The 25171-nt window shown below is 38.0% G+C and overlaps 1 protein-coding gene and 1 pseudogene across 2 annotated transcripts in view; one reads left to right on the forward strand and one right to left on the reverse strand.

The window, feature by feature from the left end:
• Positions 1 to 25171, forward strand: part of Prdm5 (PR/SET domain 5) — a 163413-nt gene that overhangs the window by 68801 nt on the left and 69441 nt on the right. For both annotated transcript variants that reach the window (XM_036182146.1, XM_036182145.1), the window contains exons 4-10: positions 14 to 182; positions 1746 to 1920; positions 3387 to 3508; positions 7343 to 7422; positions 11195 to 11279; positions 12768 to 12925; positions 24729 to 24822. In XM_036182146.1, the coding sequence (XP_036038039.1) occupies positions 14 to 182; positions 1746 to 1920; positions 3387 to 3508; positions 7343 to 7422; positions 11195 to 11279; positions 12768 to 12925; positions 24729 to 24822 (883 nt within the window). The remainder of the gene's footprint in view (positions 1 to 13; positions 183 to 1745; positions 1921 to 3386; positions 3509 to 7342; positions 7423 to 11194; positions 11280 to 12767; positions 12926 to 24728; positions 24823 to 25171) is intronic.
• Positions 8316 to 8413, reverse strand: LOC118580950 (annotated as a pseudogene).

Raw genomic sequence — 25171 nt, forward strand, 5'->3', positions numbered from 1 at the left:
AACTTTGTTTCAGGAAGGAGAAAATATTTTCTACTTGGCAGTTGATGATATAGAAACTGATACGGAGCTTCTGATTGGCTACCTGGACAGTGATGTGGAGGCAGAGGAGGAGGAGCAACAAGCTCTTACCGTGACCAAAGAAGGCAAAGCTGACCAATCTAAGGGACAGTCTGGAGGCAAAGGTACTGCATCTTTATGTGATGATCTGAAGGAAGAGACATTGACGAGGAAGTCGTTTGAATTATTTGAATTATACTTACCTGTTTAATATGGTGTTATTAAAATAGTTTTTGTCAAAGCTGGTCGTCTCTTCTGAATAGCAGGAAAAGAATTGTTTGGGGTAAGTAACAATTGTCTTGGAGGATGGCCAAGTTAGAGGAAGGCAGCTCTGGTTCTTGTCACCTGCTAACACAGTGAAGGGCTGTTTACACCTGCACTGACTCTGCCAATCATCCCTTTAAAAGCCTGGGCCAGTAAGGAGGTTGCTCAGACTCTGAGGGTTTAATCTCATGCATACTGAGGAGATCAGTTGTGCAGGGTGGCATTGGAGATGTGGTCCCTAGGCTCTGTCTTGTGAGATCTTCTGGGAATCTGGACCTTCTGGCAATCTATTTGTATTCTGGTAACAGGAGCCGGGGAGAATTGCTAATTTGTCCTAGTGTGGGGACCAGTAACTTCTGGTGACCATAGGCGAAACCTGCAGTCCAGGGACAGATGCCCATTGGTTGTCGACTGCTGTGAAGTAGTCAGTTGTTGCTGGGCCTTATGTTTTGGCCCTGAAGAAAATTGAGGGAAATGTCAATAGTGCTGTGTGTTTGTCCATTTGGGCTGTGTGCGTACTTTTAAACAGTCCTAAATTTCTTGTTCAGAGCTCTGCTGTCTGGGACATTCATGGTGAGGTACCAGCATATTTGGTGTCCTTTTACAAAAGTGAAACATACAAAAAGCAAACAAAATCCTAGCAAAAGAGACAAAGATGTCACCCTTATATTTACCATGTGGCATCTTAAGTATGTAAAGTCTTGGAATTAGAAGTGGGAAAAACAGCAACATGGGAAAGTGCACATGAGATATGATCACAGACATTACACTTCACAGACGGGACACATGTGGCTTTGGCATGCACCAGCTGTGTTTTCTGGGCAGCATTATTGATTATTTTAATTTTTTTCATATTTTAAAAATACATAATACATTTTAATTCTCATTTTGTTGGAAAATGACTCAAAAATGTATAAAATGAATGGTATCCTGAAGAACTTGGGTAGAGCTCTTCCAGTTGTGTGCAGTTGGGTGCTGCACCCACTGCACCAGCCACAGTCAACTCTGCTTTCATGATGTGCCTTATGTCAAGTATGTGTGAGGTTCCCCTTTGGCAATGCGAGATAGTCTATGTCTGCTGGATTTTTCCCCTTGTGAAGCGCAGAGTGAACTGAAGATGACCCATTTTCCTGGAAACGTTTTGCTTTGCCCTCAGCATTTATTATCATTTTTGATCTGAATCATTAACATTAAAAGGGAAACTGGAGATTGAATTTGATTTTGTATTGCTTCTGTGAAACATGATAAAATGATTTTTAAAATAGTTTTTTTTTCTGATAACGTTTCTTTTCTGTTCAGTGTGAGCAGTGCTTACATTTGTTAAAGAAAATAAAAACTGACTGTAGTTGACATAACTAATTTGATTTTGAAATAAGGCCCAAAGCTAATCTCCAGCTTTGAACTCCAGTGTTATAATTTTGCAGGTCACCTGAGCTGTGAAGAGGACTATGCCTGCCCGCAGTGTGAATCGAGCTTTTCCAGTGAGGAAATTCTTACTGAGCACCGCCAGACCTTGCACCAGAAACCTATGGGGGAGAAAGAGTTCAAATGCGAGAGCTGTGGGAAGAAGTTCCCCGTGAGGCAGGCCTTGCAGAGACAGTGCGTATGCTCAGGGTGTTCCAGCTCATGAACAGACACTCAGACTGTTCACTTTGCTTGGGATTGCCCTGAATATATGTGTTTCTGTGTGTGAGCACATACCAATGTGCATGTGGGAAAGTGGAGGGCAGCCTTCCTTGGCATGGGATCATCTTTTCTGAGTTTCCCTGGGTTTTGATTACTCTGATCATTTATAGGTAAATACAATTTAGGCTAGCTCTTCTCTGTTTGATACTTGCCATTAAATATTATGCTTAATGGTTTACTATCCTGAAATTTAAATATGCACAATTTAGCCAATGCATTGAGGTTATTTACAAATCTCATTTATTTGCTATCTTATTTGTTTTAAAATTGTTGAAGTAATGAATACTTCAGTGTAGGGATAATGAATGGATGGGAAGCACCTTCTCTTTCATAGCGACTTAGAAGATGAATAGGGCAGAGTGTGACAGTGAGCTGAATTACATGAATTTACCTTTTACCTTATCTTAATCACTTATTGTTTACAACATATAAAATTAGCCTATATTTTAACATCTTATAAGATAAGAGTTATCAAAAGAGAGAGAATATATAGCGATTATAAATGCCTACACTTAGCACACTGTTGCCTTACATGAGCATAACATCTTCCAGGCTTAATGTTTACTTTTCATTTTGTTAAATTTCAAAATATGTCCTTTCATTTTCACCTATCTACCTATCTGTCTGTCTGTCTATCTATCTATGTATCTATCTACCTATCTGTCATCTATCAATCCATCATCTACATATAGATATGGCATTTCTATATATTATATGTATCAGCTTTTGCTTATGAAATCCAAAAATAATTTTATTTATATGTAACAAATCTTTAGAAAAAAATGATACCTTTAGGATGGATTAAACATTTAGAGATTTTATTAACTTCTTCTAAAGAAGCCAAGCAAGAGTTATGTACTTTTTAATAAGTTAACTTTAGCCTGTATTTTATTCAGCTTTTACATGTATTTTATTGCACTTATTATAATTTGAGCTGTATCTTAGAGCTAAATAAAGTACCATTAAAAATGTAGAAGAGTCAGGGCAGGGTATCAGTAAGAGGATGGGAGCATCCCTCGGCGCTCTGGCTTTCTCTCTTCCCTCCTTTCTTGGTGTTCTCCAGAGTGTTCAGTGTTCTGTTTGCAATTCTTTCAGTTCAGCACTGAGGTTTAGTGTCTAGTTATAAAGTGGCTTTTACAAATTTGAAGATCATCTTTGCTTGCATAATCTCATACTTGTAGTTAGTCAGCATTATACTAAGTAAACTGAAGAGTTTAAATACTTCTTTCCTACCTACATAATTCATGCATGGAATGACCCTGAGATTCCTGCAGGAAGCATGTATAGGAGGCATGGGTTTCAGAAGCCTGCTGTGATGTTTAAAGTATGTAGGTATGTCTTCATCATTTCTTCTGCTCCCCTTGCTACTTGTCTTATAGTTTTGAGCAGCACCAGAAGGCTTGCCGAGGGGATGCCAGGTTTGTGTGCAAAGTCGACAGCTGTGGGAAGAGGCTGAAAAGCAAGGATGCCCTGAAAAGGCACCAGGAAAATGTCCACACTGGTGAGGAGGCATTGGACAGTTCTCACTAACTGGGCTCCCTTTCCCCAGGCCTCTGGATCTCTTTTTGATTCTCTTTTGTGAGGAGGATTCCTGTTGTGCTTCCCATCGATGCACATCTTACTTGCTTGTGTGTTTGACTCAACAGTATTTTTCAAGTTGATTTTGGCAATGTTTATCACTTTCTCTATGTCTGAATTAATCATTACTGTAAACCAAGCTCACACTTAGCTGCTCTTGTCACTCAGGTGTATTGTTTGATCACTTCACTGTTTTTAGTCTATAAATTTTATTTCTTATGCATTGTTGAAATTGATAATTTATAGTTATACTTTGAAACTATGAAGCGATGTACTTCTGCCTTAACACTTTTACAGGGGCATTCAGTGCCTTTAGTGCTTGCATTTCTTCTGTACTGGAGTATTGGTGAAAGCTGCCCAGGCCTTTGGAATCTGCCCCACATTGGGCGCCAGATATTGGTGAAATTATTAAGGCCACTCCATGTAGTTAAAAGGGAGTTTTATTTTGTGGGGTAGCTTACAAATGAAGAGATAGGTTGCAGGGTCTGGGAAAGTGATGGCACAGTCTGGCAGTGTTCTCTGGAGAACTCTGCTCAGTCTACCTCCAGCGTCCAGGGTCCTGGAACCAAGAGAAACCTCTCCTCTTGATCCTGGGTCTTCAGCATCCTCCCTCAGCCCCCTTGTGGGTGTGACCATTACCGAAGCCTCAGTGGGTATTGGAACTTCCAGGCCAAGGCTGGAATGGCTACCCACTACACTGGAGAAAATCCCTAACTATATTTTGACATGCAGTTGAAAATATTTGAATTTTTAGCAAATACTTACTTAACTCCTTGTAATTGCTAGCCAAACAGTAAAACAAATATAACATTTGATTGTCACCTACGATTTTGTCCTTGGTATTTTCTCAGCCATCAGTGAATATATTTTGGGATGTGATGTTTGTTTCACTTTGGGGCTTTTCCCCTTCTTAGCTGTCTGTTTGATAAAAGAGTTTGAGACCCATGGAAATCATCATGTCATTCTGTGCATGTACTTTTCATCACTTCTGCACAGAGAGTAGAAATGCACCTTTGGATAGGGAGGAAATTCTTTTCTTCCTTCTTGTTTATTCCCACAATTAGGTGAAAAGAGTGACTGATACTCAGCATCAGGACCTCTGTTGCCTGAAAATAACTGACTTTAATAATAAGGTGGCAAGAGGTTAGCATTAGTGTGTCTGCTGGCCTCCCTTCATCACTGACTGGGCCTGTGCAGTATGAGCCATGAGCAACATTCTGATGGCAGAAGGTGAAGCTTTGTGAGCTAACCTTCAGGGGGTGCCAATCATCAAGACTTCCCAGTGTTGTTTGTGTCTTTCTTTTTGAAGAACATATGGCTGGTATATGGAAAATGACTTCCCCCATTGAATTAAAAATATACTGGTGCATTTCATATGATGGCAGAAGCAAGCATAACTTTTTGATAGATTTGCCTTCATTTTTTCTCCTAATGCTGTTTTGGCTAAAATGCTGTTCTTAATTTTCTCCATCTTTGTCTGCAACGTATTTTATCCAAACTTTTATGTCAGTATAAAGTCAACTTTGCTGAACTAAGTAAAAAGCCAGATGGATGCTACAACTCTGGAAACTTTTCTGTCCTCATAACTAGGCATATGGTCTTCCTGCTGTGCTTATAGTGTAATTTTTGAGTCTTCTTGTAATTGGCCTTGGGTTGCTTACCATTGCAGGTTTGGAGCACTTGTGGTAAATTTGCAGGAAATAATTTATACATGAAGATTTTGCTTCATCATCATTATCCCATGTTTCAGGTTGTGATAAGATGTGAAAGCTGCTGTATTTTAGCTAAGGTCTCCATCTACACCTCTCATTTGGTTTGGTACATGATTTCATTTTTTCTCATTCCTAGGCTCTCTTATGCTTCTCCCCTTTTCTCTAAAGTAGGAATGATGGGGAGAGTGCTTCCTATTATAGCAAGAAAGTAGCACCCAGGTATGCCTGAGGACTCTATAGAAGAGCAGGGGTACTGGAGGAACTAGGGAACCTTGTTACTTCTATAATGACTGATGGTGAAGCATGCCCTTGCTAGGTGATATGCACCAAAGAAGGTAAAGGAAGAGAAGCTGAATATTCAAACATAGATCAAATTTCCTTTTTATAGAAACAAGAGCATGTGGTGGGTAGGTTTGTAGGTAGGCGTGTCTATAGGGCTTCTTTAACCATTGCTTGCTTCTGTGACAGTCACTGTGAGCTGCTGCTGTGTTTGTTTTGTTTTTCTGGTGCTGATGATTTAACCCTGGTCCCCGCACCCCCATCCCACCACTGAACTTTATCACCATGTCCCCAGCGTTCTTGAAAGTTAAAAACCATGTATACCATTCCTGAATATAGGAAGTCAAAAGTCTATGGACTCTGTGGCTGCTAACACAAAGGGATATTTATGAGAAATAGCATTTTTCTGTGTTCTCATAAACTGTTTCTATATTTCTCTGTATGAATCCAATATTCCAGTTGCAAGATAAAAAAGAGATGTGAGGAGAGAGAGAAAAGAGAGAGTAGAGATGGGAGATTGGTACTGAAGCAGAGGCAGGAGTGGAGGGTGATATGAAATGAGATGGATGGAGATGTCAAATTCTTCCTCTTTTCCACTCCTTTTACCTGCCTCATGGGAAGACCAGGGCCTGGAGTGGAAAAGAGCTGTTGTAGGGCATAAAGAAGGTGGACAATCCCAAGCAATAGGAGTTGGGAAAGATGGACTTTCTTTTCTCCGCGATCTTTCTGCAATGTATGTACAGACTGATGAAGGAGTACATGCTGGCTAATGTTCATCTTGCTGTGGGAAAGTTCCTATTTTGAATCCCTGTTGTAATCACCAGACCAGTTTTCTTGGCTGGGTAGTCTGTAGAGTACTTTAAACAGGTTAAACTTACCAGCTGTTACCATGGATATCTTGGTATTTTGAAAAGTAGGATGAAAACTTCTACCTTGCCATTTCTAAACATTTGCTTTCATTTCCTAAACATTTTTATACAATATAATCAAATGACACAGTGACAACAGTTTTGGTGTCACAGGTACATGTCACTGAGGTTGGAACGAGAATGGATGCTGGTTTCTTTCATATGTGGGTGATGTGATGGACACAGGGTACTGTATTATGTGAAGTATTTGCTTTGGGAGCTTTAAAATAAAATCATTTAATATTATAAAATATCATTTTGAAGTTATTTGTATTGATACAGATAATATGGTTATGACACATTGCATTCTAACATTATTTTGAGTCTTTAATCACTGTGAAATTTGAAATATGAAATGAGCCCCTATGATCAAATTTAGTCTTAGTTTGATTTTCTAACCGTGTAGATTGCCAATGTAATATATTACTGTGGTTGATTTTATATTATACTATTTCTTAATACTTATTTGATAACGCTTGGGCTCAAATTCTACATGAATTTATTACTGAAAGAAAAGTCTGAATAACAATGAAAGGAAAGCATTTGATGAAAGGTGAAGGAGATGGAAAAATCAATTTGTGAATTAAAATATTAACTTTTCCTTTTAAAAGCACATTTGATTCCTTTGCATTTTCTTATGACTTTTGTGGAAATTTGTCTCTAAAGACTATTTTAACAGATGGAAAAGTGAAATGTTTATCTGATCTATGTAGAAACTGGTGATCTGGGGACTTTCAAGTTTGAAAATGGAGACTTGAGTCAAACAGTGTAGAATTCTAAATGGTGATGATGAAATCCTGTAGAGGGATACTGAGCCAACCTCAGTTAATCTTTGATGGTGTTTCATCCCCATCTTAGGTGATCCTAAGAGAAAGCTCATATGTTCGGTGTGCAATAGAAGGTGTGCCTCAGTGTCAAGCCTGCAGGAGCACAGGAAGGTGGGTGAGAGCCTGTTTGGCTGCATGGCCTCCAGTTACAATCTGCCATATGCACTTGGGGGATGTTATGCTAAGACAGAACTTAGCTGGGACAGTGTGTTCTACAGTGCAGAAGGAGTGTGCGAGAGAGTGAACTGCAGCTTAGTTGTGATGTTCGTAGTTAGCTGACAGCGCCAGCAGTCATGGCCAATTAATTCCTACAGAGCACCCATCATGTCTTCAAGATTCTTCAGTTAGTGTTTGCTCAGGAAACTAAATCAGTGATTTAAAAACATATATATATATATATATATATTTTGCTAAGAGTTTGCCTTTTTTATAAAATAAATACATATTATAATTTAGTTTGGTACAAAACTAATTCATAAAGCTATATATGCCATGATAGAGTCCACAATATGTCCTGATTTATCATGTTAAATATTTAGTATATCTAAGAACATGGAAAATTTTCACTTACTTGATATTCAGAAGAGATATTGCTGGTAAGTGTAAAAATTTCACTTTTCTTGTGATTTGTGAAATGCTTTTTGTGTATTTGTATGTAGATTTATTACATAGTAATTTGGTAGGACTTAAAGTTCATATTACTTTTCATCTACTAGTCCCCCAAATGTCCATGGATTCAAATTATGACATATGAAACAGTTACTACCATGTTGACATGAGTGAAGTTGTCTTCTAGATTTAGAGGGATTTTTTTTTTTTTTAAATCATCTTTGGGAGAAATAATGGATTGCAAATAAAGACCCAGTTTATTTTTCTGTCAGTAATTTTCCATGTAACATTAGGCTGGATTTCTCATTTCTGAAAAGGGATATTGAATTGATTTGAATTTTCTGTTTGTTCCTTTAGTTTTTGCAGTATCCAGCTGCTGATTTTATGGGGCTGTTTAAGATGTAATAGGCCTCTTGAATTTGGGTGTCATTCTTGTGCAGGAGCCAGACTATTCTGCCCAGTAGCATTCAGACTTTAGTATGTGTGCCAACACTGCCAAATGCCAGTCTAGATACTTTTCTTCTAGCTCTACCCCTTAAAGTGTGTGTGTGTGTGTGTGTGTGTGTGTGTGTGTGTGTGTGTGTGTGTGTTTACCTGTGTATACATGTGAATGCATACAAGAACATGCCATGCACACATGTGGAGACCAGGGGCAGACTCTCCATTGTTAATTGTCACTTTCTGCCTGGTTTGAGACAGGCTCTTTTTCTCGGCTGCGTACACCGGAGCTTCCAAGCTGGCTCATGTGGGAGCTCCTTTCTGCCCTTCCTGTCGTCATAGGTACACTGGCGCTGCAGCCGTTTTCATGTGCGTTCTGGGAATGTGAACTTAGAGCTTCATGCTTGCACAGAGTATGCTTTAATGACTGAGTCTCTCAAGGTTCTGTAGGTCCTCCCCTTCCCCCCCCCCCTCTCTTAATAATGCTAGGACTTTTGAACAGAGACTTATTCTGAGGCAAAAATATTAAATATGTTGGTGTATGTGTTTCTAAACACCCCTGTTTGAAAGTCTATGATTTATTTCCTGCATATATTTAATCTTAGAAGATGATGTTTAAGATATTTTAAGAGTATTTTAGCAAACTTAGTTATGGAGCTGAGTAATGCCTTATTTTTTTTTTTTTTAAATAATGCAGAGACTTTCTCCATAAAAGAACAAGTTGGTAGAAAAAAGGTTTACCTGTTGGTAGACTGCAGAAGGTACAGCTGTGCCTTCAAGTTATGAACATTTGCAGAATTTTAATACATCATTAGCTTAAGGAGCCCCTCAAGCTCCTTCTCTACTCAAGGTAGATTCTAGTAACTCCAAAACGTCAGTCGTCTTGTTGGCCAGCTCTAATGTCTAGTAGAGTGTGGTTGCATTGTTTCCCCTTGACAGTAGATGGTGCTTTATGACAATATTAAATTACAGCATGGTATACTCTTACATTACACTATATTATCCTGTTTTGTATTTTTATTTGAAGTTATTTATTTAGGAATTCAGATGGTAAATTACCATCCTGAAAATCAGCATGGAAAACTGGAAATTTAATAAAACAGGTTTTCTTAACATTGGGTATAATTAAATAGTATTGCCTGCCATTTTTTAGAAGTTTTGAAAATCTCTGTGGCCTTAATTTTCACTATAAATAAAATACTTAATGCAAAAAAGCTTTTATGTGCAGTAAATACTGAAATTTATCTATTTCATTAGTTTGACATTGAAAAATGTTTCAAAAACTACAAGACTTAAAAATTAGATAAGTAAGAGTGTTTAGCAGTATTTTTATTAAATGTTTATTTTATCCATAGATTATATTTTAACATTTTATATAGCAACAAAATTTAAATATTATAAATAAAGTCTTCACTTCTATATCACACAGAAGATATGTCATTTTAAACTATCTTGTCGTCATTTAAAATTACATATTGTGTATTTTTACATGCAGTATTTAAGACTATAAATCTGTCCCTACTAGCTTTAAATAAATACTGCATATCCTGTCCTTTTTTCTTAAACTTTCGATTTTAGCCTAATCCCTCATAGGCAGTTGACAGGGTTTAGATCTGTTGGCCCTTCTGTCTCCAGCCTTTCTTCTTTTCCCCTCTTCCTGCCATGGCCACTTGGATCCCAAGACAGCCTCATCCTCCACTCAGGCACTGTATCAGTCAAGCTAATCCTTTCCTCAGTGGCCTCTAGTTATTCTGCAGTGACAGATACAATCTTGCCTCTCTGAGGAAAAATTTGTTTGCCTAAGATTAATTATTGTACCTTCAGCAGAACCAGCTTTGAATCTTAGTCCAGTAGTTTGATGCCGTTGCTCATTGGGTCAGTGGCCAGTGTTTCCAAGGAAGGCTTTATGCAGTCTGCTGCTTAGAGCTGAACACCTTCCTCAAGATGATAAACTAGGTTTCTGTTTTCCATACCAACCATTTTATGGTTGGAGATAGAAAGACGTAATCTTTAATTGCTATATCAGAACTATAGTACCCGGTTGTAACATTTACATTAGCTTGTGTTAAGGCTGTGTTCTGAATACAAGTTTTTCAAAATACATTTTATTCATCTATATTTGGAGTATACAACATAACATCAGATACACATATGTAGTAGAACAGTCACGATAATGAAACAATTTCACATTCATATCTCATGTTTTTATCCAACCCCCTACCCCATGTCAGAGCTCATTAATCTATTCCTTTGACTAAGAGTTTCTGACCACATCATTATTAACATGTTACTATCGGCCATATCCCTTATGTTTAATGTTAGAGCTTTAGACTTAGTCATTGTATGTATGGGCTACTTTATGTGGTCCATCCTTTTTATTGTGGTCCTCCTGGCATGTGGGACTTCAATGTGAACTTAATGTTTTCAGATCCTTCTGACCTTTCACTGTGGTTAACAATGTGCTCTGTACTTTTACATTTGAAGTGTTAATGACTACTGTAAAAAGAATATTATATCTGTAGGTAACATATACTCTCTACATTTTATGTATAACATAAGTTAATATATATTGGTTATGAACTTTTTTATGGTTTGTATATTTGCTACATACAAATAGGACAACTATACTGCATGCTTTACTGTGACCATTTTCTCTTAATGATGATGCAAGCTAGACAGTATGTCACAGCATGGCATTTTCACTGTACACGAAGCAGACTTTGGGCAGTGTGGGCTCAGCACTAGAAATTGTCCACATGTTTACATTTTTGCTTCAGCTCTGTAGAATTCATTAGTTTTTAGTAACTGGTTTGACTGCTGATTTGATCTTTTACAGATACATGAGATATTCGATTGTCAAGAATGTATGAAAAAGTTTATTTCTGCTAATCAGCTGAAACGTCACATGATCACTCACTCAGGTGAACTATATTTCTTCTTTTTTTCTTTCTTTTTTGTGGTTGTTGTTTCTTTCCTTTCCTTCTTTCTTTCTTTCTTTCTTTCTTTCTTTCTTTCTTTCTTTCTTTCTTTCTTTCTTTTTTTTAACACAAGGTTTCTCTGTGTATCCCTGGCTGTCCTAGAATTTGCTCTGTAGACCAGGCTGGCCTCGAACTCAGAACTCAGAGATCTGTCTGCTGGTATTAAAGGTGTATACCACCACCACCTGCCAATGTACTTCTTAAAAATATTGAAATCATTGTAAAAGAATTACTTCATCTTGTTCAAGAAACTGAAAAAGACTAATCAGAAGCCCTGGTTATAAGTTCTAGCTCAGTCATATGAAATCTAAGTTCTTCATTGTCTACTTATAAAGCAAGGGTTGTCTGGTTCCAGGATATTAAAGGCTTTCACAAATCATTGTTTAATTTGGGACCTTGGTTTCTTTATTTTTTATGGTGCCCTGGCACCTGTCCAAAGGACTACAAAGATTAAATAAGGTCATTTACTTAATATTGTAGCATAGAGTCTGGGATTTAGTGGAGATTCAACAATTATTGTTTTATTATTATTAATAAAACAATATATGTTTTATTATCCTGCAACCAGATATATCTATATATAGAGAGAAAGGGGGATGGAATTTTTTTAGGTATATGTTTATTTAAATAATTTTGAGTATTAGGCTTTTTTTAACTTACAAAGATACTAAAAATATATTGAAAATAATTTTTGCCTTATGGCATCCTTTTAGAGAATTTAGGGGGTTGGGGATTTAGCTCAGTGGTAGAGTACTTGCCTAGCAAGCGCAAGGCCCTGGGTTCGATCCTCAGCTCCACATTAAAAAAAAAGAAAAAAGAAAAAAGAATTTAGGAAGGTCATAGTTTAAGGATATTGAAACACATGTTTTTGAACATCCTCATGGTTTGTAAGAAGAATTTGTGTTAGTGAGTTAAAGTCAGTGATGGAAAACTATTGGCTTTCAGGTGTGCTTTGTGTGATTTGCACATTATCATTTGCTTGGTTGTTAACACTATTTGCCTAGTTCATGAGTATGGATGTGATATAAATGTTTGGCTTCTGCTGAAGATGGGATGCCCTGCCACAGAGGGCCTGCCTGGTGCTCTGTGATGCGTTCTATCACTGGCAGATCTCTCAGCATTAAAGACTTGATTGAATACACACTTTTATTTTTCCATGTAGAAATAGAATTTGTGCTTTGAATTTAAACTTTTATTTTAAAAGCTTAATTTTCAAAACTACGTCTATAGTTCTAAGAATAAGCATTTTCACTTTCATTTGTGAATACTCACACGTCTAACATAGATGAATTACATGAAAGACATTTTTTTGTGTTTGTCTGGCCATGCTTTAGTTTGTTTATATATAAGAAGTAATTGCAGGAAAGCATGCTTCCCCGTGGCTCCTGAGTTTCTTATAGATGTGAGATTGTCTCCACTCATTTTTCACAGAAAAGCGACCTTATAACTGTGAGATCTGTAACAAATCATTCAAGAGGCTTGACCAAGTGGGCGCACACAAAGTAATCCACAGTGAAGATAAGCCCTATCAGTGCAAGCTCTGTGGAAAAGGGTTTGCTCACAGAAACGTTTACAAGAACCACAAGAAGGTAAAGATGCTTACTAACTTCTGTCATTTACTGATTAGCTGATAGGGTTTCAGTTGGTCTCTTAACCAGATTTTAGCACAGTGGGGCATGCAACACGAAGTGAATGGGATGGTTGGATTGACTCTGCTTCTACTTTGTCAACACTTGCTTAGACCACTGTCCCTTAGCTTCTCTTCTCTTCTCCATCCTCTGAAAATTGTTCTCTCAAGCAAAGTTTCCTTGTGTGACTGAGTTGATGAAATAATTCTCAGCTGTCAGTCAGGTCCAGGGACCTAAGATTGCAGTGGCTGCTGTCTCTATTCTCCCTCTTCTTTCTGTACATTGCAGTGCTCTGCACATCCCACCTTTTCTCTGGGTTTTGTGTAGTGCCCTTTGTTAGGTCTGTCCATATCTCTGAGTGTGGTTGAGATGTTGTGTTAGCTCCCTACAGCCATCAGTACCTGAGATGATTACTTATTTTTTAGAGGAAAGGTTTATTGGGCTTGGTTCAAAGGCTTTATTTAGTCCATGGTTGTCTGGACCTGTTGTTTTTATGCTCAGGGTAAAGCAGAGCCTCACGGTGGGAAGTACACTATGAGAAAGAAGGTGAAGAGAACGCACTGTGGCCGAGAGGCCAAGGGGTGACAGGGTGGAGGTGGGGAGCTGAGCTCTGGTGCCTCTACAGAGGGCATTCTTCCAAGTGATGTGACATCTTCCACAAACCTGTGCCTCCTAAAGAGCCCACTACCTCCTAATATGCACTTTCAGTGGGGTACCATGCCTTCAACACGTGAGTCTTTTGAGAGAGCCAAGTTCTCAACCATACCTGCCAACGCCCCAACTTGAGTAGGTTGTTGGCTTCGGATGACTTGTGTGTGCTTTCTCCAGCAGATGTCCCCTGCGTTCATGGCGCCATCAGTGCTAAGCTAACAAAATCCAAGCAAGTTACTTTCTTGAAACATTCTGGCAGTGCATTCATCAGGCCTTCTTAACCCAACCAGGAATGACTTTTTTTTTTTTTTATCCCCTGCCTAGGTTACTTCCCTGTTGCAGTTTCTTCTTTCTGTAAATGAGAGAAATATATAATTACCCAACACTCATTCTTCAGTCATGGTTCTTTCATAAATGTAGAAACCAGATCACAGTTGTTTTCCTTGTCTGTTGTTTTATTATGTTTGCAGCCATCCATCTTTTGGTTTTTGTACAGTGCTAAGGATCAAACTCAGGACCTTTCCCTTGTTTGGCAAGTACTCTACCACTGAGCTTCATGTCCCTCCTCCACATGCCTTCTTGGACTGTTTCAATGTGCTGATAGTTCTCTTTCCTCTTGATCACTTTAATACTCATCTAACTAGGCTTTTGATACTTAGCACTTCTCATTACACCCTGTCCTGTCAGGTAAACTGTCCAAAAGCCTAACTGTTGTATCACTTTCTACTCCACAGTGCTGTGATTTTCTAATACCATCCACATTATAGTGCATCTATATCTTCTGTTCAGAGTTCTCTAGACTATCAACTCAGCCTACTTCTTAAGCTTGTCTTCAATGCTTTGCATTAAGCACACCTAAAACAACTTGGTGCTTGCTTTCTCATGTTCAAATGCTTTTATCAGGGCTGGAGCAATAGCTCAGCAGTTAAGAGCACTGGCTGCTCTTCCAGAGCACTTGATTTCAGTTCCCAGAACCTGCATGGCAATTCAGAACCATTTACAACCCCAGTTTCAGGGGATTGCGTGCCCTCTGCTGCCCTCCTGAGGACCAGGCACACATGGTGCATAGATACACACATAGGCAAGTCACTCATTTACATAAAACATAAAATAATAATACAAAATTCAAAAACTCTGTGTGTGTGTGTGTGTGTGTGTGTGTGTAGGGATATGCATGTGTGGTGTGTATATGTGTATATGTGTGTACATGTGTGTATGTCTGGGGTGTGTGTGTATATGTATGTGTGTGCGAGTGTGAACCGTAGTGCATGTGTAGAAGTCAGAGGTACTTGGTTCTCTCCTTCCAATGCAGGTTCCTGGGTCCCAGTTCAGGTTGTCAGGCTTATGCAGTAAGGGCTTTTCATGCTCAGACACCAGGACAGTAGACACTTGCTTTTCTTCAACATGTTCTTTAACTCCTTCTCTTCAGGTTATATACTCTTAGCTCTTTTCTGGATTTCTGTTTACATCTCCACATTGCACTTCTGCTTTAGCTTATCTTTTAGAACATGCTAGCTTTAATCTTACCATGTTTATTTTGTACATAATTCATGTTCAAATTCAGGAACTGTGTCTGGACATTCAACATCATAGAAATTTATGTAAAAACATATGTGATGTCAGAAATGCTTGTTTTTGCTTTTAGGGGAAACATTTTACTGTATTTTTTAAAAGGACTTTTAAAAATAATAATTAGGAGGCATTGAAGTGACTTCATCATTTACGGTGAGTTTCAAGAAACAGTTATCTCTTGTGAAAGCATTAAAAATGATACTGATTTTAGTTTCTATACAAGAAAAAAAAAAAGAAATGGTAGATACAGCAAAAACTGAACAGGGCCTCTGCCTGATTTCCTGCTCTGTACCCTCACATTTAACTCAAGGACTGTATCCCGGGCCGGGATGTAGTCACTGTTGTTCCTTTGGAATTACATGGCTGTAAAAAGTATCTGGCGAGTTTCCTGTTCGGTCTCTGGAACTCTCTTAATCCTTTCTTTGATGAAACTGATCTGCCCACATTTATGAGTTTTTCACAGTTTGGCTTATGTTATATGCCATATGGGAATTTGGCAGAGGATCTTTGCACTATCCCCCATACTTTTCAGCCATAAATCATATGAAAGTAATAATGATGTCTTAGGGAGGACAGAAACCATGATGGTTGTGATTTCCAAAGTGGAAAACATTCTCAATCCTTCTGTCCCTGACACATATGCTTTTGTGTTATGATCCTAGTGTGTCTTGGTGTGGTTATATGAAAATGCCTAAAATATTCAGGAATCATGAAAAACTAAGTCAACCTGTTGTTCCATAGTTATTTAGTAATGGTCATTTAGGAAACTACAAAATAATGGTATGCCAAGATAATCAGAAAAAGAAAATCCTTAAGAGATAGTCTGATCTCCATCATGAAGCATGCCCAAATGTTCTTTTAAGTAAATAAAATATTCCTTTGTTTTTTTGCATTTGTTGTCTATGCATTTCATTATACCCATTTATTTCTCTCATTTTGGATGGATTATGGTGTTGCGTGATGGCATTGTTAACAGTTTCAACATCAGTTCTTTAGGCTTAGTCAACCTTAGTTATTAGTTTTGTTTTGTTTTTCATTTCCTCATCCTTCTTATACTCATTTTATCTGATTCAGATTTGTGTTATAAGGTCTGGCTAAAATAAGAGTCTTCTACCTGGATTCAGTTAGACTTGGGTTATTGGAATCATAGTTGGTCAGACATTTCAAAACTACAAGAGACAAGAACTGTGAATTAATCATCTCTCTCCATTTGTTCCGTCAAACTTGCTGCAAAGCAAAACTTAAAAAAGTATATGGTGATCCCCTCCTCTTATGAGATGGATGTCTAAATGGAGCAAATTGTTTTATTTTATCAAGATGGCATATCTGCTTGATGATGAAAGTGATTCCATGGGAGTTTTTAAAGCCCCAAGGAAATCACTGGGAGCTCCTTGGCATCAGATATGTGTCTATCATTAAAAGCTCCTTTGTGTAATTTCTCAGGGATGGGACTGTAGAAGTGTATGGAAGAATCTTCTCACAACTTCTGGAAAAATTCTCTTGGGCTCTTACAGTCATGGTTCATTCATTTGTAGTCAAACTCTGAGCAATGGACACTTTCTTATCCTTCAGTCCTATTTACAGGAACATGAATAGGCATTTCAAAGTAAAACTGGGAGCTTGAGTGTAAGAGTGATTTAATGAAATAAAGACTTGTGCACATAATGTATTCTTTTTATCTGACTATTTATTACTTTTATTTAATTACTTATCTGTGTTGGAGTGTGCATGGCATGTCAGGGAACAGCTTGCTGGGGCTAGCCTTTTCCTTCTACCCTTGGCAGCTCCAGCCTTTACCTTTTGAGCCTTCTTGAGGATCCCTAACTGGTTTTGCTATACAAAATATGTCTTGAGTCATCATGGTCCTACCATCTGAAAGACACTGTAGTTGGAACGTTGCTGTAGTAAAATTTTGTTAAGACCTCAAAGACAAATATAAGCTTATCTTTAACAGATCATAAATTCATTTATAATATCAGATCACAAGGAGTAAATTTAACACAAAAAAAATCTTAAAAATTTTGTTAGGAAGGTATTAAGGTGGGGACTGAAAGATAGCCACTGAGTAAATACATCCCAACTGCCCTGTCTTGTCTGTTCAGCCAGGTAGCTTTTCTTCAGGCCTTCTCGGGCTAATCCTATTCTTTCATCTATACAAAAACATTACTCTCATTCCTGGGACGGTAGATGCTGCAGTTTGATGCTCACAGTTATGAGTGCCAGGCAGAAACTGAAATAACAGTGTCCAGCAGGTGCTGATCATCAGCTGGGGCTCATGTCTTATTAACTTTGTTGCCACTGTTCTTAAGTGGATGAAGAAATAACAATGTGCAGCTTGCTTTTCAATTAATTTTTTCATGATGGAAGTACATTTGACAACATTTGTTCATATTGACAGTGTACATTGTGATCTTTTAATTATGCAAACACTGTGAAATGATTACCACAAGCAAACTAGTCAACATGTCTGTCATCTGATATAACACATCCATCATCTAATATGGTTTTCTGTTTCTATTTGGTGTAATAAGAACATGTAAGATCTATTCTTGTGATTTATATATTCTCATTACAGAAGCAAAACAAAAACATTCCTATATGTGAGATGATATTGTGTTAATTAATTACCAATACATATGTCATAATGTCATGTTGTGTGATATACACATATGTAATTTTTATCAAAGAAAATTAAAAGCTAACAATCTATACTTTTAGCATTCATAAATACAGAGTACAGCATTATAAAAATCAGCTTATTGTTCATTTCCAAAGCTTATTCACTGTAATTGAAACTATGTATCTTTTTACCAGCATCATCCCATTTTCCTCCCCTCTACGACCCTTTGTTCCAGCCACACTCTAGTCAACCACCATTTACTCTCTGCTTTATGAGTTTGACATTTTTAGATTCTACACTGTAATTTTCTTTCCATGGCTTATTTTATTTAGCATAATGACCTAATCTTTCTGAATTTTTCCTTACTCTGTTGAATATTTGGATCATAGCACACTGGGAAGTCAGTGATGTCCTTTTATTCTTGGACCTTAGTCGAGAAACCCCCTTCTCATCTTTGCTCACTTGTGTGATTGAGTATCTGCTCTAACCTTCACACAATCACAAGAGAGAAATACTGGGGAAAAAATAGAAGCACATTATTTCTTTTGTAATCAAATTTAAGACTTTTCTTGCTACTTTTTCTTTTTTTAGTAGACATCTCATGAGAATAAAATCTGAGATTTTATGTGAATGCATAGTCATCAGTTATACAGCATGGGTTGCATTTGCTCTGTCCCCTCCCCCCCCAAAAAAAACCCAACACACACACACACACACACACACACACACACACACACACACACACACACACCATAATCCCAGTAGTTTCCTGGGTGGTATCCTTCTACGTTCTCGTCAACAAATTATTGTACATAGTTCTTTTTTCTAAAAAAAAAAAATCATTAAATACTACCATATCAACCAATATATTATTCTATGGGAAGGCCTGCAATCCTAATGACCCGAGTGGATTTTGTTGACAGAGTTAAACACAATCTTATTCTGTACATAAAACCTTTGACGTGCTTTTGTTCCAAGTTTGTAAAGCTTGAATATAGAAAACTAGAGATGAGAATCTGAGTGCTTTAGCTTGGCTAGTCAATGACCTCATGTAGGGATTGTTTCCAGTTTTTCCTCTTCTTTTCTGAGTGGAATGAGCTATCTGTTACTCTACTGAACTTAAATCACACTCATCAACATAGCTCTAGTTTTAGTGTATTTTTCTGAGGAGGAGGAGGGGGAAGCCTTTTAAAGAAGCCAGAAGCCAGTTAATATTATAAATAGACTAGATATTGTAACTGTAATTCTTGCCTGATAATTGCTTTGTTATATATAATTTTACTATGTGAAAGTTAAAACCTTCCATTTTGAAAAAAAGAAAAGGGGAAGTGCTGTGGGATGTTCTATATGTTAAATGTGTTGTACTGATTGGTTAATAAATAAAACACTGATTGGCCAGTGGCCAGGCAGGAAGTATAGGTGGGACAAGGAGAGAAAAGAATTCTGGGAAGTGGAAGGCTGAGTCAGAGAGATGCTGCCATCTACCACCAGGAGAAGCAACATGTTAAGATACCGGTAAGCCATGAGCCACATGGCAACTTATAGATTAATAGAAATGTGTTTATTTAAGCTATAAGAACAGCTAGCAAGAAGCCTGAGCCATTAGGCCAAACAAGTTTAAATAAGGTAAGTCTCTGTATGTTTACTTGGTTGGGTCTGAGCAGCTACAGGACTGGCGGTTAGAAGAGATTTGTCGTGACTGTGGGTCAGGCAGGACTGGAGAAAACCACCAGCTACAAGTTGTAGATCTGGCCGTATAAATTTAGCCAACAGACCTTGTAAACATCTAGATAAAACATACCAATGTGGCTTCAGGTTTATTATGTAGCTTCTTGGCCATTTGCTCAGGCTTGTTACTGACTAGCTCTTATACTTAAATTAACTCATAATTCTTAATCTATGTCTAGCCATGTGGCTTGGTACCTTTTTTTGAGTTCTGCCTTCACATCTTGCTTCCTCTGTGTCTGGCTGGCGACTCCTGACTCAGCCTTTCTTCTTCCCACAATTCTCCTTGTCTGCTTATCCCACCTGTACTTCCTGCTTGGCTACTGGCCAATCAGCATTTTATTAAACCAGTGTACAAAAGTATTATCCCACATCATTTTCAAACAATATCAATCTCAATATGTATAATCTGTATATAATATATAAAAATCAAATCCAATGGAAAGTATTTAAAACTAGTAATTGTCTTTTAGTAGTAGATTCAATAATCTACCTTTTTATCTATATCATATCTATATCCTATTTTTCTATATCAATTGTTATTGTCCAGATATTGAAAAAAATGATTGTTGGTAGAATATAATATTTTTTGAAAGGCTAAAGAAATTATCTGCTCAAATCTGAAAGCTCTTTTGTAGCTTATGTAGTAAATAGCAGTATCTACTCATTGTGTAAAGTTCAAAAACCAAAGTGACAAGAAAGCAAGCATGCTGTCAAATTCTCCCACTTTTCTATGAAAGCTCCCTTCAGCAGATTCTTTTTAGACCGTCCTCCCAGACTCCATTGTGTATGAGTAAATGTATATGGCTAAATGGTATTCTGTATGTATTATGACACTCTAAAAGTTATGCATGATTTTCCTTATTAAATAAAGTAAACTAAACTAAAGAAATAAATGTAAATACAAGTATTAACCCTTTTATATCTTTTTTTATAACCATTCAAGAGTTTTCTTTTGTTTTAATTTTGTTCTTCTTAAAATTTTCAGAGGTATTTTGTGAAGGAAATTGGTCAGTCATAAGAGTATGCACATTTGCCGACTGAGAACAGTGTGCTGCAATGAAATCCAGAAAGTTTACCTTCCTAGTCACAGTCTGTGAGCTTGCCTTGCTGTTCGTTCTTTGGCAAACACTAAGTAATATCTATTTTCTTCATGTGTGCCGCTCTCATGGACAACAGATTCAATTTTTAACTTGTCATTCTTGGAATTTTTCATTAATTATATATTAATGCCATATGTGGCACTGATACCTTGAAATGTTCATTCTATACACTTTAATCCAGGTTTGAAATACTTTACTGCCTGGGGCTGTCTTTAAAAGTCACTTGAACCCCATGAGTTTGACCCAAACAATTGCTCTCACTTAGCTTTACATATTACTGATCTGCAGGCCATGCTTGCTTCGTATCGCATGCTTCATATCCGAGTTCATGCACGACGCCTGTTTCTTCCTATAAGACACCAGCTGTCCTGCTTTTCTTATCCAAGGTTGCCTCTGCAGATTTATCACCTCTTGCCTGGTTTATTTCTGCAGGCTCTCAGATCAACACAGTCTCAGACATGCTACTCACCTGCCTAAACCCTTTAGAGACTTTCCATCTCTTGAAATAATTGACAACTCTTTAGGCTGACCTGTCCTCCACAATTAGTCTCTTCTCTTTTTCTTCTCCCCTGCCTCCTTCTGCATCTTCCCACTTCTCTGTCTCATTCATATCACTCCAGTCATATGGGCTGAAGCATAGGTGTTTGTCCTGGTTAGTTATGACTGTTGCCAACCTGAATCAGAAAGCTGTGATCATCCATACATGACCCTGATGAGACTCATCTGTACACATTCCCTCAGTAGAGGCCTTCAGCGCATCTTGGGAGCATGCCCCTCACTGAAATCCTACTCACTGCTGAGTAGGAGGGCAATAGTTACTAGGTAGGACCTCTAGTTGTGTAGCTTCTCCAAGTCATCCAGAGGACTCTGGGTAGTATGTGTCTGAGTTGCCTGTGCTTCTGCAAGCAACCCCAATAATCTCAATGAGTCACCAAGCAGCCCATGGATCAAAACATTTCTGTGTTCTGTTATTACTCTCCATATTGGGAGAACAGTCATTTCTTTGTATGTCTTTAGGAAAAGAAAAACAATCTGACCTCTTCCCTGTTGGAGCCCATTTCTCCTAGTGGCTTTACCCAGCAGGTCTGTATAAAGAGGATGATTGGACCACGGACCTGAGTACAGGTGTCTGAGATGGTCTGCACTTGGCTGTGTTGGGGGAGGTCTTTTGCTCCACCCCTTGGCATTCCTTTAAATACCCCAGGGCAGAGACAGTCCAGGCCTAGTAGATTAGGATTCGTTCCCTGTGGAGGCTATCCTGCATTTTCTATTTCTTTCCCCTCTTTCCTTCTAACTAATATTTCCTGCTGCTTCTCCTCAAGAGTTCTCTGGGCAAATGTGGGGGTGAGGCATGCCCTCCCTCCCCCCAGGTCCTGTGTTTATCACCCAGGCACCTGTCCTTTGTTCCCTCAGAACAGCAGACTTTTCTCAGATGCCCCTCTGCTAGAATTGTCCTGACCACCTATTTAAAATCTGTTCCTTGGAGTACTGTATCTGCTCATCTTCATTTCCCTCCATAGCTTGTGTCAGTTCCTAACTCAGTGTGTGTGTTTGTTACATGCCCAGGATCAAAGCCTTGCAATGGGGAAACTTTTGAGGCTTTTGTTCTCCCTGTATCCTCATAATCTGAAATAGGATGAACCCATGGAAGCAAAGTGCACACTATAGACCTGATACAAAACACCCTGCCAAGCGGAAGCGAAGGTGTCCTCTACCAGTTTTCTTTTGGAGTTTTCCATTTCCATATTAATGTGCCATCAAATCTAATATTTGTAATCTTAAACTGTTATTGGGTGTCACAAACAGTTTCTTTGGTGATTGGAAAACACTTTTACTTTGCAGTATTAAATTTATTTTTAAATCCAAACATTGTAGCAGGAATCTTAAATGGTCTTTTTAATAAAATCAAACCCGGTGCCAGTTATTGGGCTGAATGCTGGAAGATCAGAGAAGTAGAACAAACCACAGCTTCCTCACCTTGCCAATTCCTCAGCTGGTCCTGTTTCCTCAGACTGGAAGCCTCTGAGTTCTCATCCAAATGGATCTCAGCTGAACTGCTGCTAAAAGCCTAAAAGCTTAACCAGGCTATAGTTCTGGTCCTCATGCCTTAAATACCTTTCTGCCTCCTGCCATCACTTCCTGGGATTAAAGGCATGAGTCACCATACTTAGCTGTTTCCAGTGTGGCCTTGAATTCACAGAGATCCAGGTAGATCTTTGCCTCTGGAATGCGAGGATTAAAGGCTTGTGCTACCATTGCCTAACCTCTATGTTTAATATTGTGGCTGTTCTGTTCTCTGACCCCAGATAAGTGTATTAGAGTGCACAATATTTTGGGGAACACAATACCACCACAAAACATCTAGTTTTCCATCATACTTAGAAGACCTTTTCTCATTCAATTATTATTTAAAAATTACTAACATTTTCTTCTATGACATTTGAAGTTTTATTCTTCACTTTAAAACATAGCTGAAGCCAGTGTGACAGTGTGTATCTGTAATATCAGCTTTTGTGAGGCAAAGGCCTGAGACTGACACAAACTCAAGGCCAGCCTTAGGTGCATAGCAAGACTGTCTCAGAAAAGCGATGTATGAAGAAGTAAATGCTAACTCCATACAGCCTCTCTCCTACTGTTAGAAATGAAGGACCTAACTTCAGTTGCATCAGAACCCTTTAGTAAATACTTCATGTTTCTGTCACCATTTTGGAGTGTCATGTTCCTAATATCATTTATATTACATAATGAAAGAAGTGGTCTTCTCCTCCTCTGTTTTTATTCATCTAGAATTTCTGTATTTAAACTTCTTACATTTATCCCGACTTTTAATATTTGTTTCCTCTACCCTTTAAGTTTTTGACAACAGAAACAGTCATAATAATGCTTATTACAGCATTGTTCCACATGATGTTTCTTGGACTTGAATATTGAAATGCCCATCAAATTGTGAAAGTGTATGTGAATATTAGGTGAATAAAATGACTTGCTTCAGTTGTCTGACATGCTCTTTTTGTACTAATACCATTGAACTTAGCCAATTTATAGCTTGTTTTGTTGTACTGAAAGTATATTGTTGGACTTTTGAGGGTTTTTAAAAAATGTATTTGTGAACCTTATTAAATTTTGCCAACTGGGGCTGGAGAAGTGGCTCAGCAGTTAAGAGCACTTGCTCTTCCTGTAGAGAAGACCTAGATTCAGTTTTCAGCACCTACATGGCTGTTTATAATTATTTGTAACTCCAGTTCTAGGAGATTCAATGCTCTTTTCTGGCCTCTGCAGGCTCCAGGTGTATAGGTGATACACATGCAGGCAAAACATACACATAAAATAAAAATTTTAAATGTAAATAAATAAACCTTGTCATCCATAGTATAGAATAAGCTTTTATTCACAGTTTGTGCCAAACTGGTTTAAACTTCTGTGTGATCATTTCAATGCATGTTTGTTTGTTGTGTGCCATAGACCTTTGTAACACCCACATCTTTGGCAAATCTTCACTTTTTTTCCTCTTAAAATGATGGCAGGAATATTTAAATCATGTACTTGGCTCTTGGGGTTAATAAATTCCTTTACAGTATTTAGCATGACATTTGATACAAATAAAGTATTTAATGAATGCTACCTCAGGTTAACCATATGAGCCCATACTCTTGTAACTTAAACACAAAACAGCCCTGAGGATTAGGTCTCTTTAAATATGTCAGTGAGGTTTTTAGGAAAAGGGTGGAGACCATGTGCTGTGAAGTGTTTCCCTTGCCTGTATGGAAAATGAGCAAGCCAAGCAAGTGTTCCTTAGGGTTAACTAGACACTAGACAAACTATACACCATGTTGATCTACAAAGTAGTTCTTACAAAACTTCCCTGTGTGTTTAGATTAGCAATTTGAGATAGTAATAACAATTTCCTTTGCTATTTATTGAATTTCTAATGAATTTGAGAGTTTGACAGAACAAGTGTTTCCTTCCTGTGAATGCATATGGTTATGCTTTTCCTCCTCCTCCATAGCAGAGAGCTTGGAGAAGAAGCAAGATGCTGTTTGCTTTCTGTAATGATGACCTCATTCTCCCTTTCTCCACTGCCCTTCTTCTGCAGACACACTCTGAGGAGAGGCCATTTCAATGTGACGAATGTAAAGCCTTGTTCCGCACCCCATTTTCTCTGCAAAGACACCTGCTAATCCACAACAGTAAGTCACAATTCAGGCAGCTGAGGACAGATAGTGTTACTTCCCACTGTGTCCTTAGACCCTTTCAGAATGTAGACATCACAGATGTGCACTATGAATTGTTGGACAGTCTGTTTAAAGCATAAAGCAGCAGATTGCCTTGTTTTCTTAAAGAACCATTAATCATTTTATGAGATACTTTATTTTACATCTTCTCTTCCCAGTATTTATAGTTTGTTTTGTAAAAAATAATTCCCACACTCAGTATGCTTTGAACATTGTTTTGAAACACAGACATTAATTCCCTTTTAACTATGATGATTAAGGAAATTTGTCTGCCTCTATAAAACAGGGAGTTATGTTACAGGTC

This window comes from Onychomys torridus, chromosome 3, assembly GCF_903995425.1.
Source record: "Onychomys torridus chromosome 3, mOncTor1.1, whole genome shotgun sequence".
In the NCBI taxonomy this organism is placed as follows: Eukaryota; Metazoa; Chordata; class Mammalia; order Rodentia; family Cricetidae; genus Onychomys; species Onychomys torridus.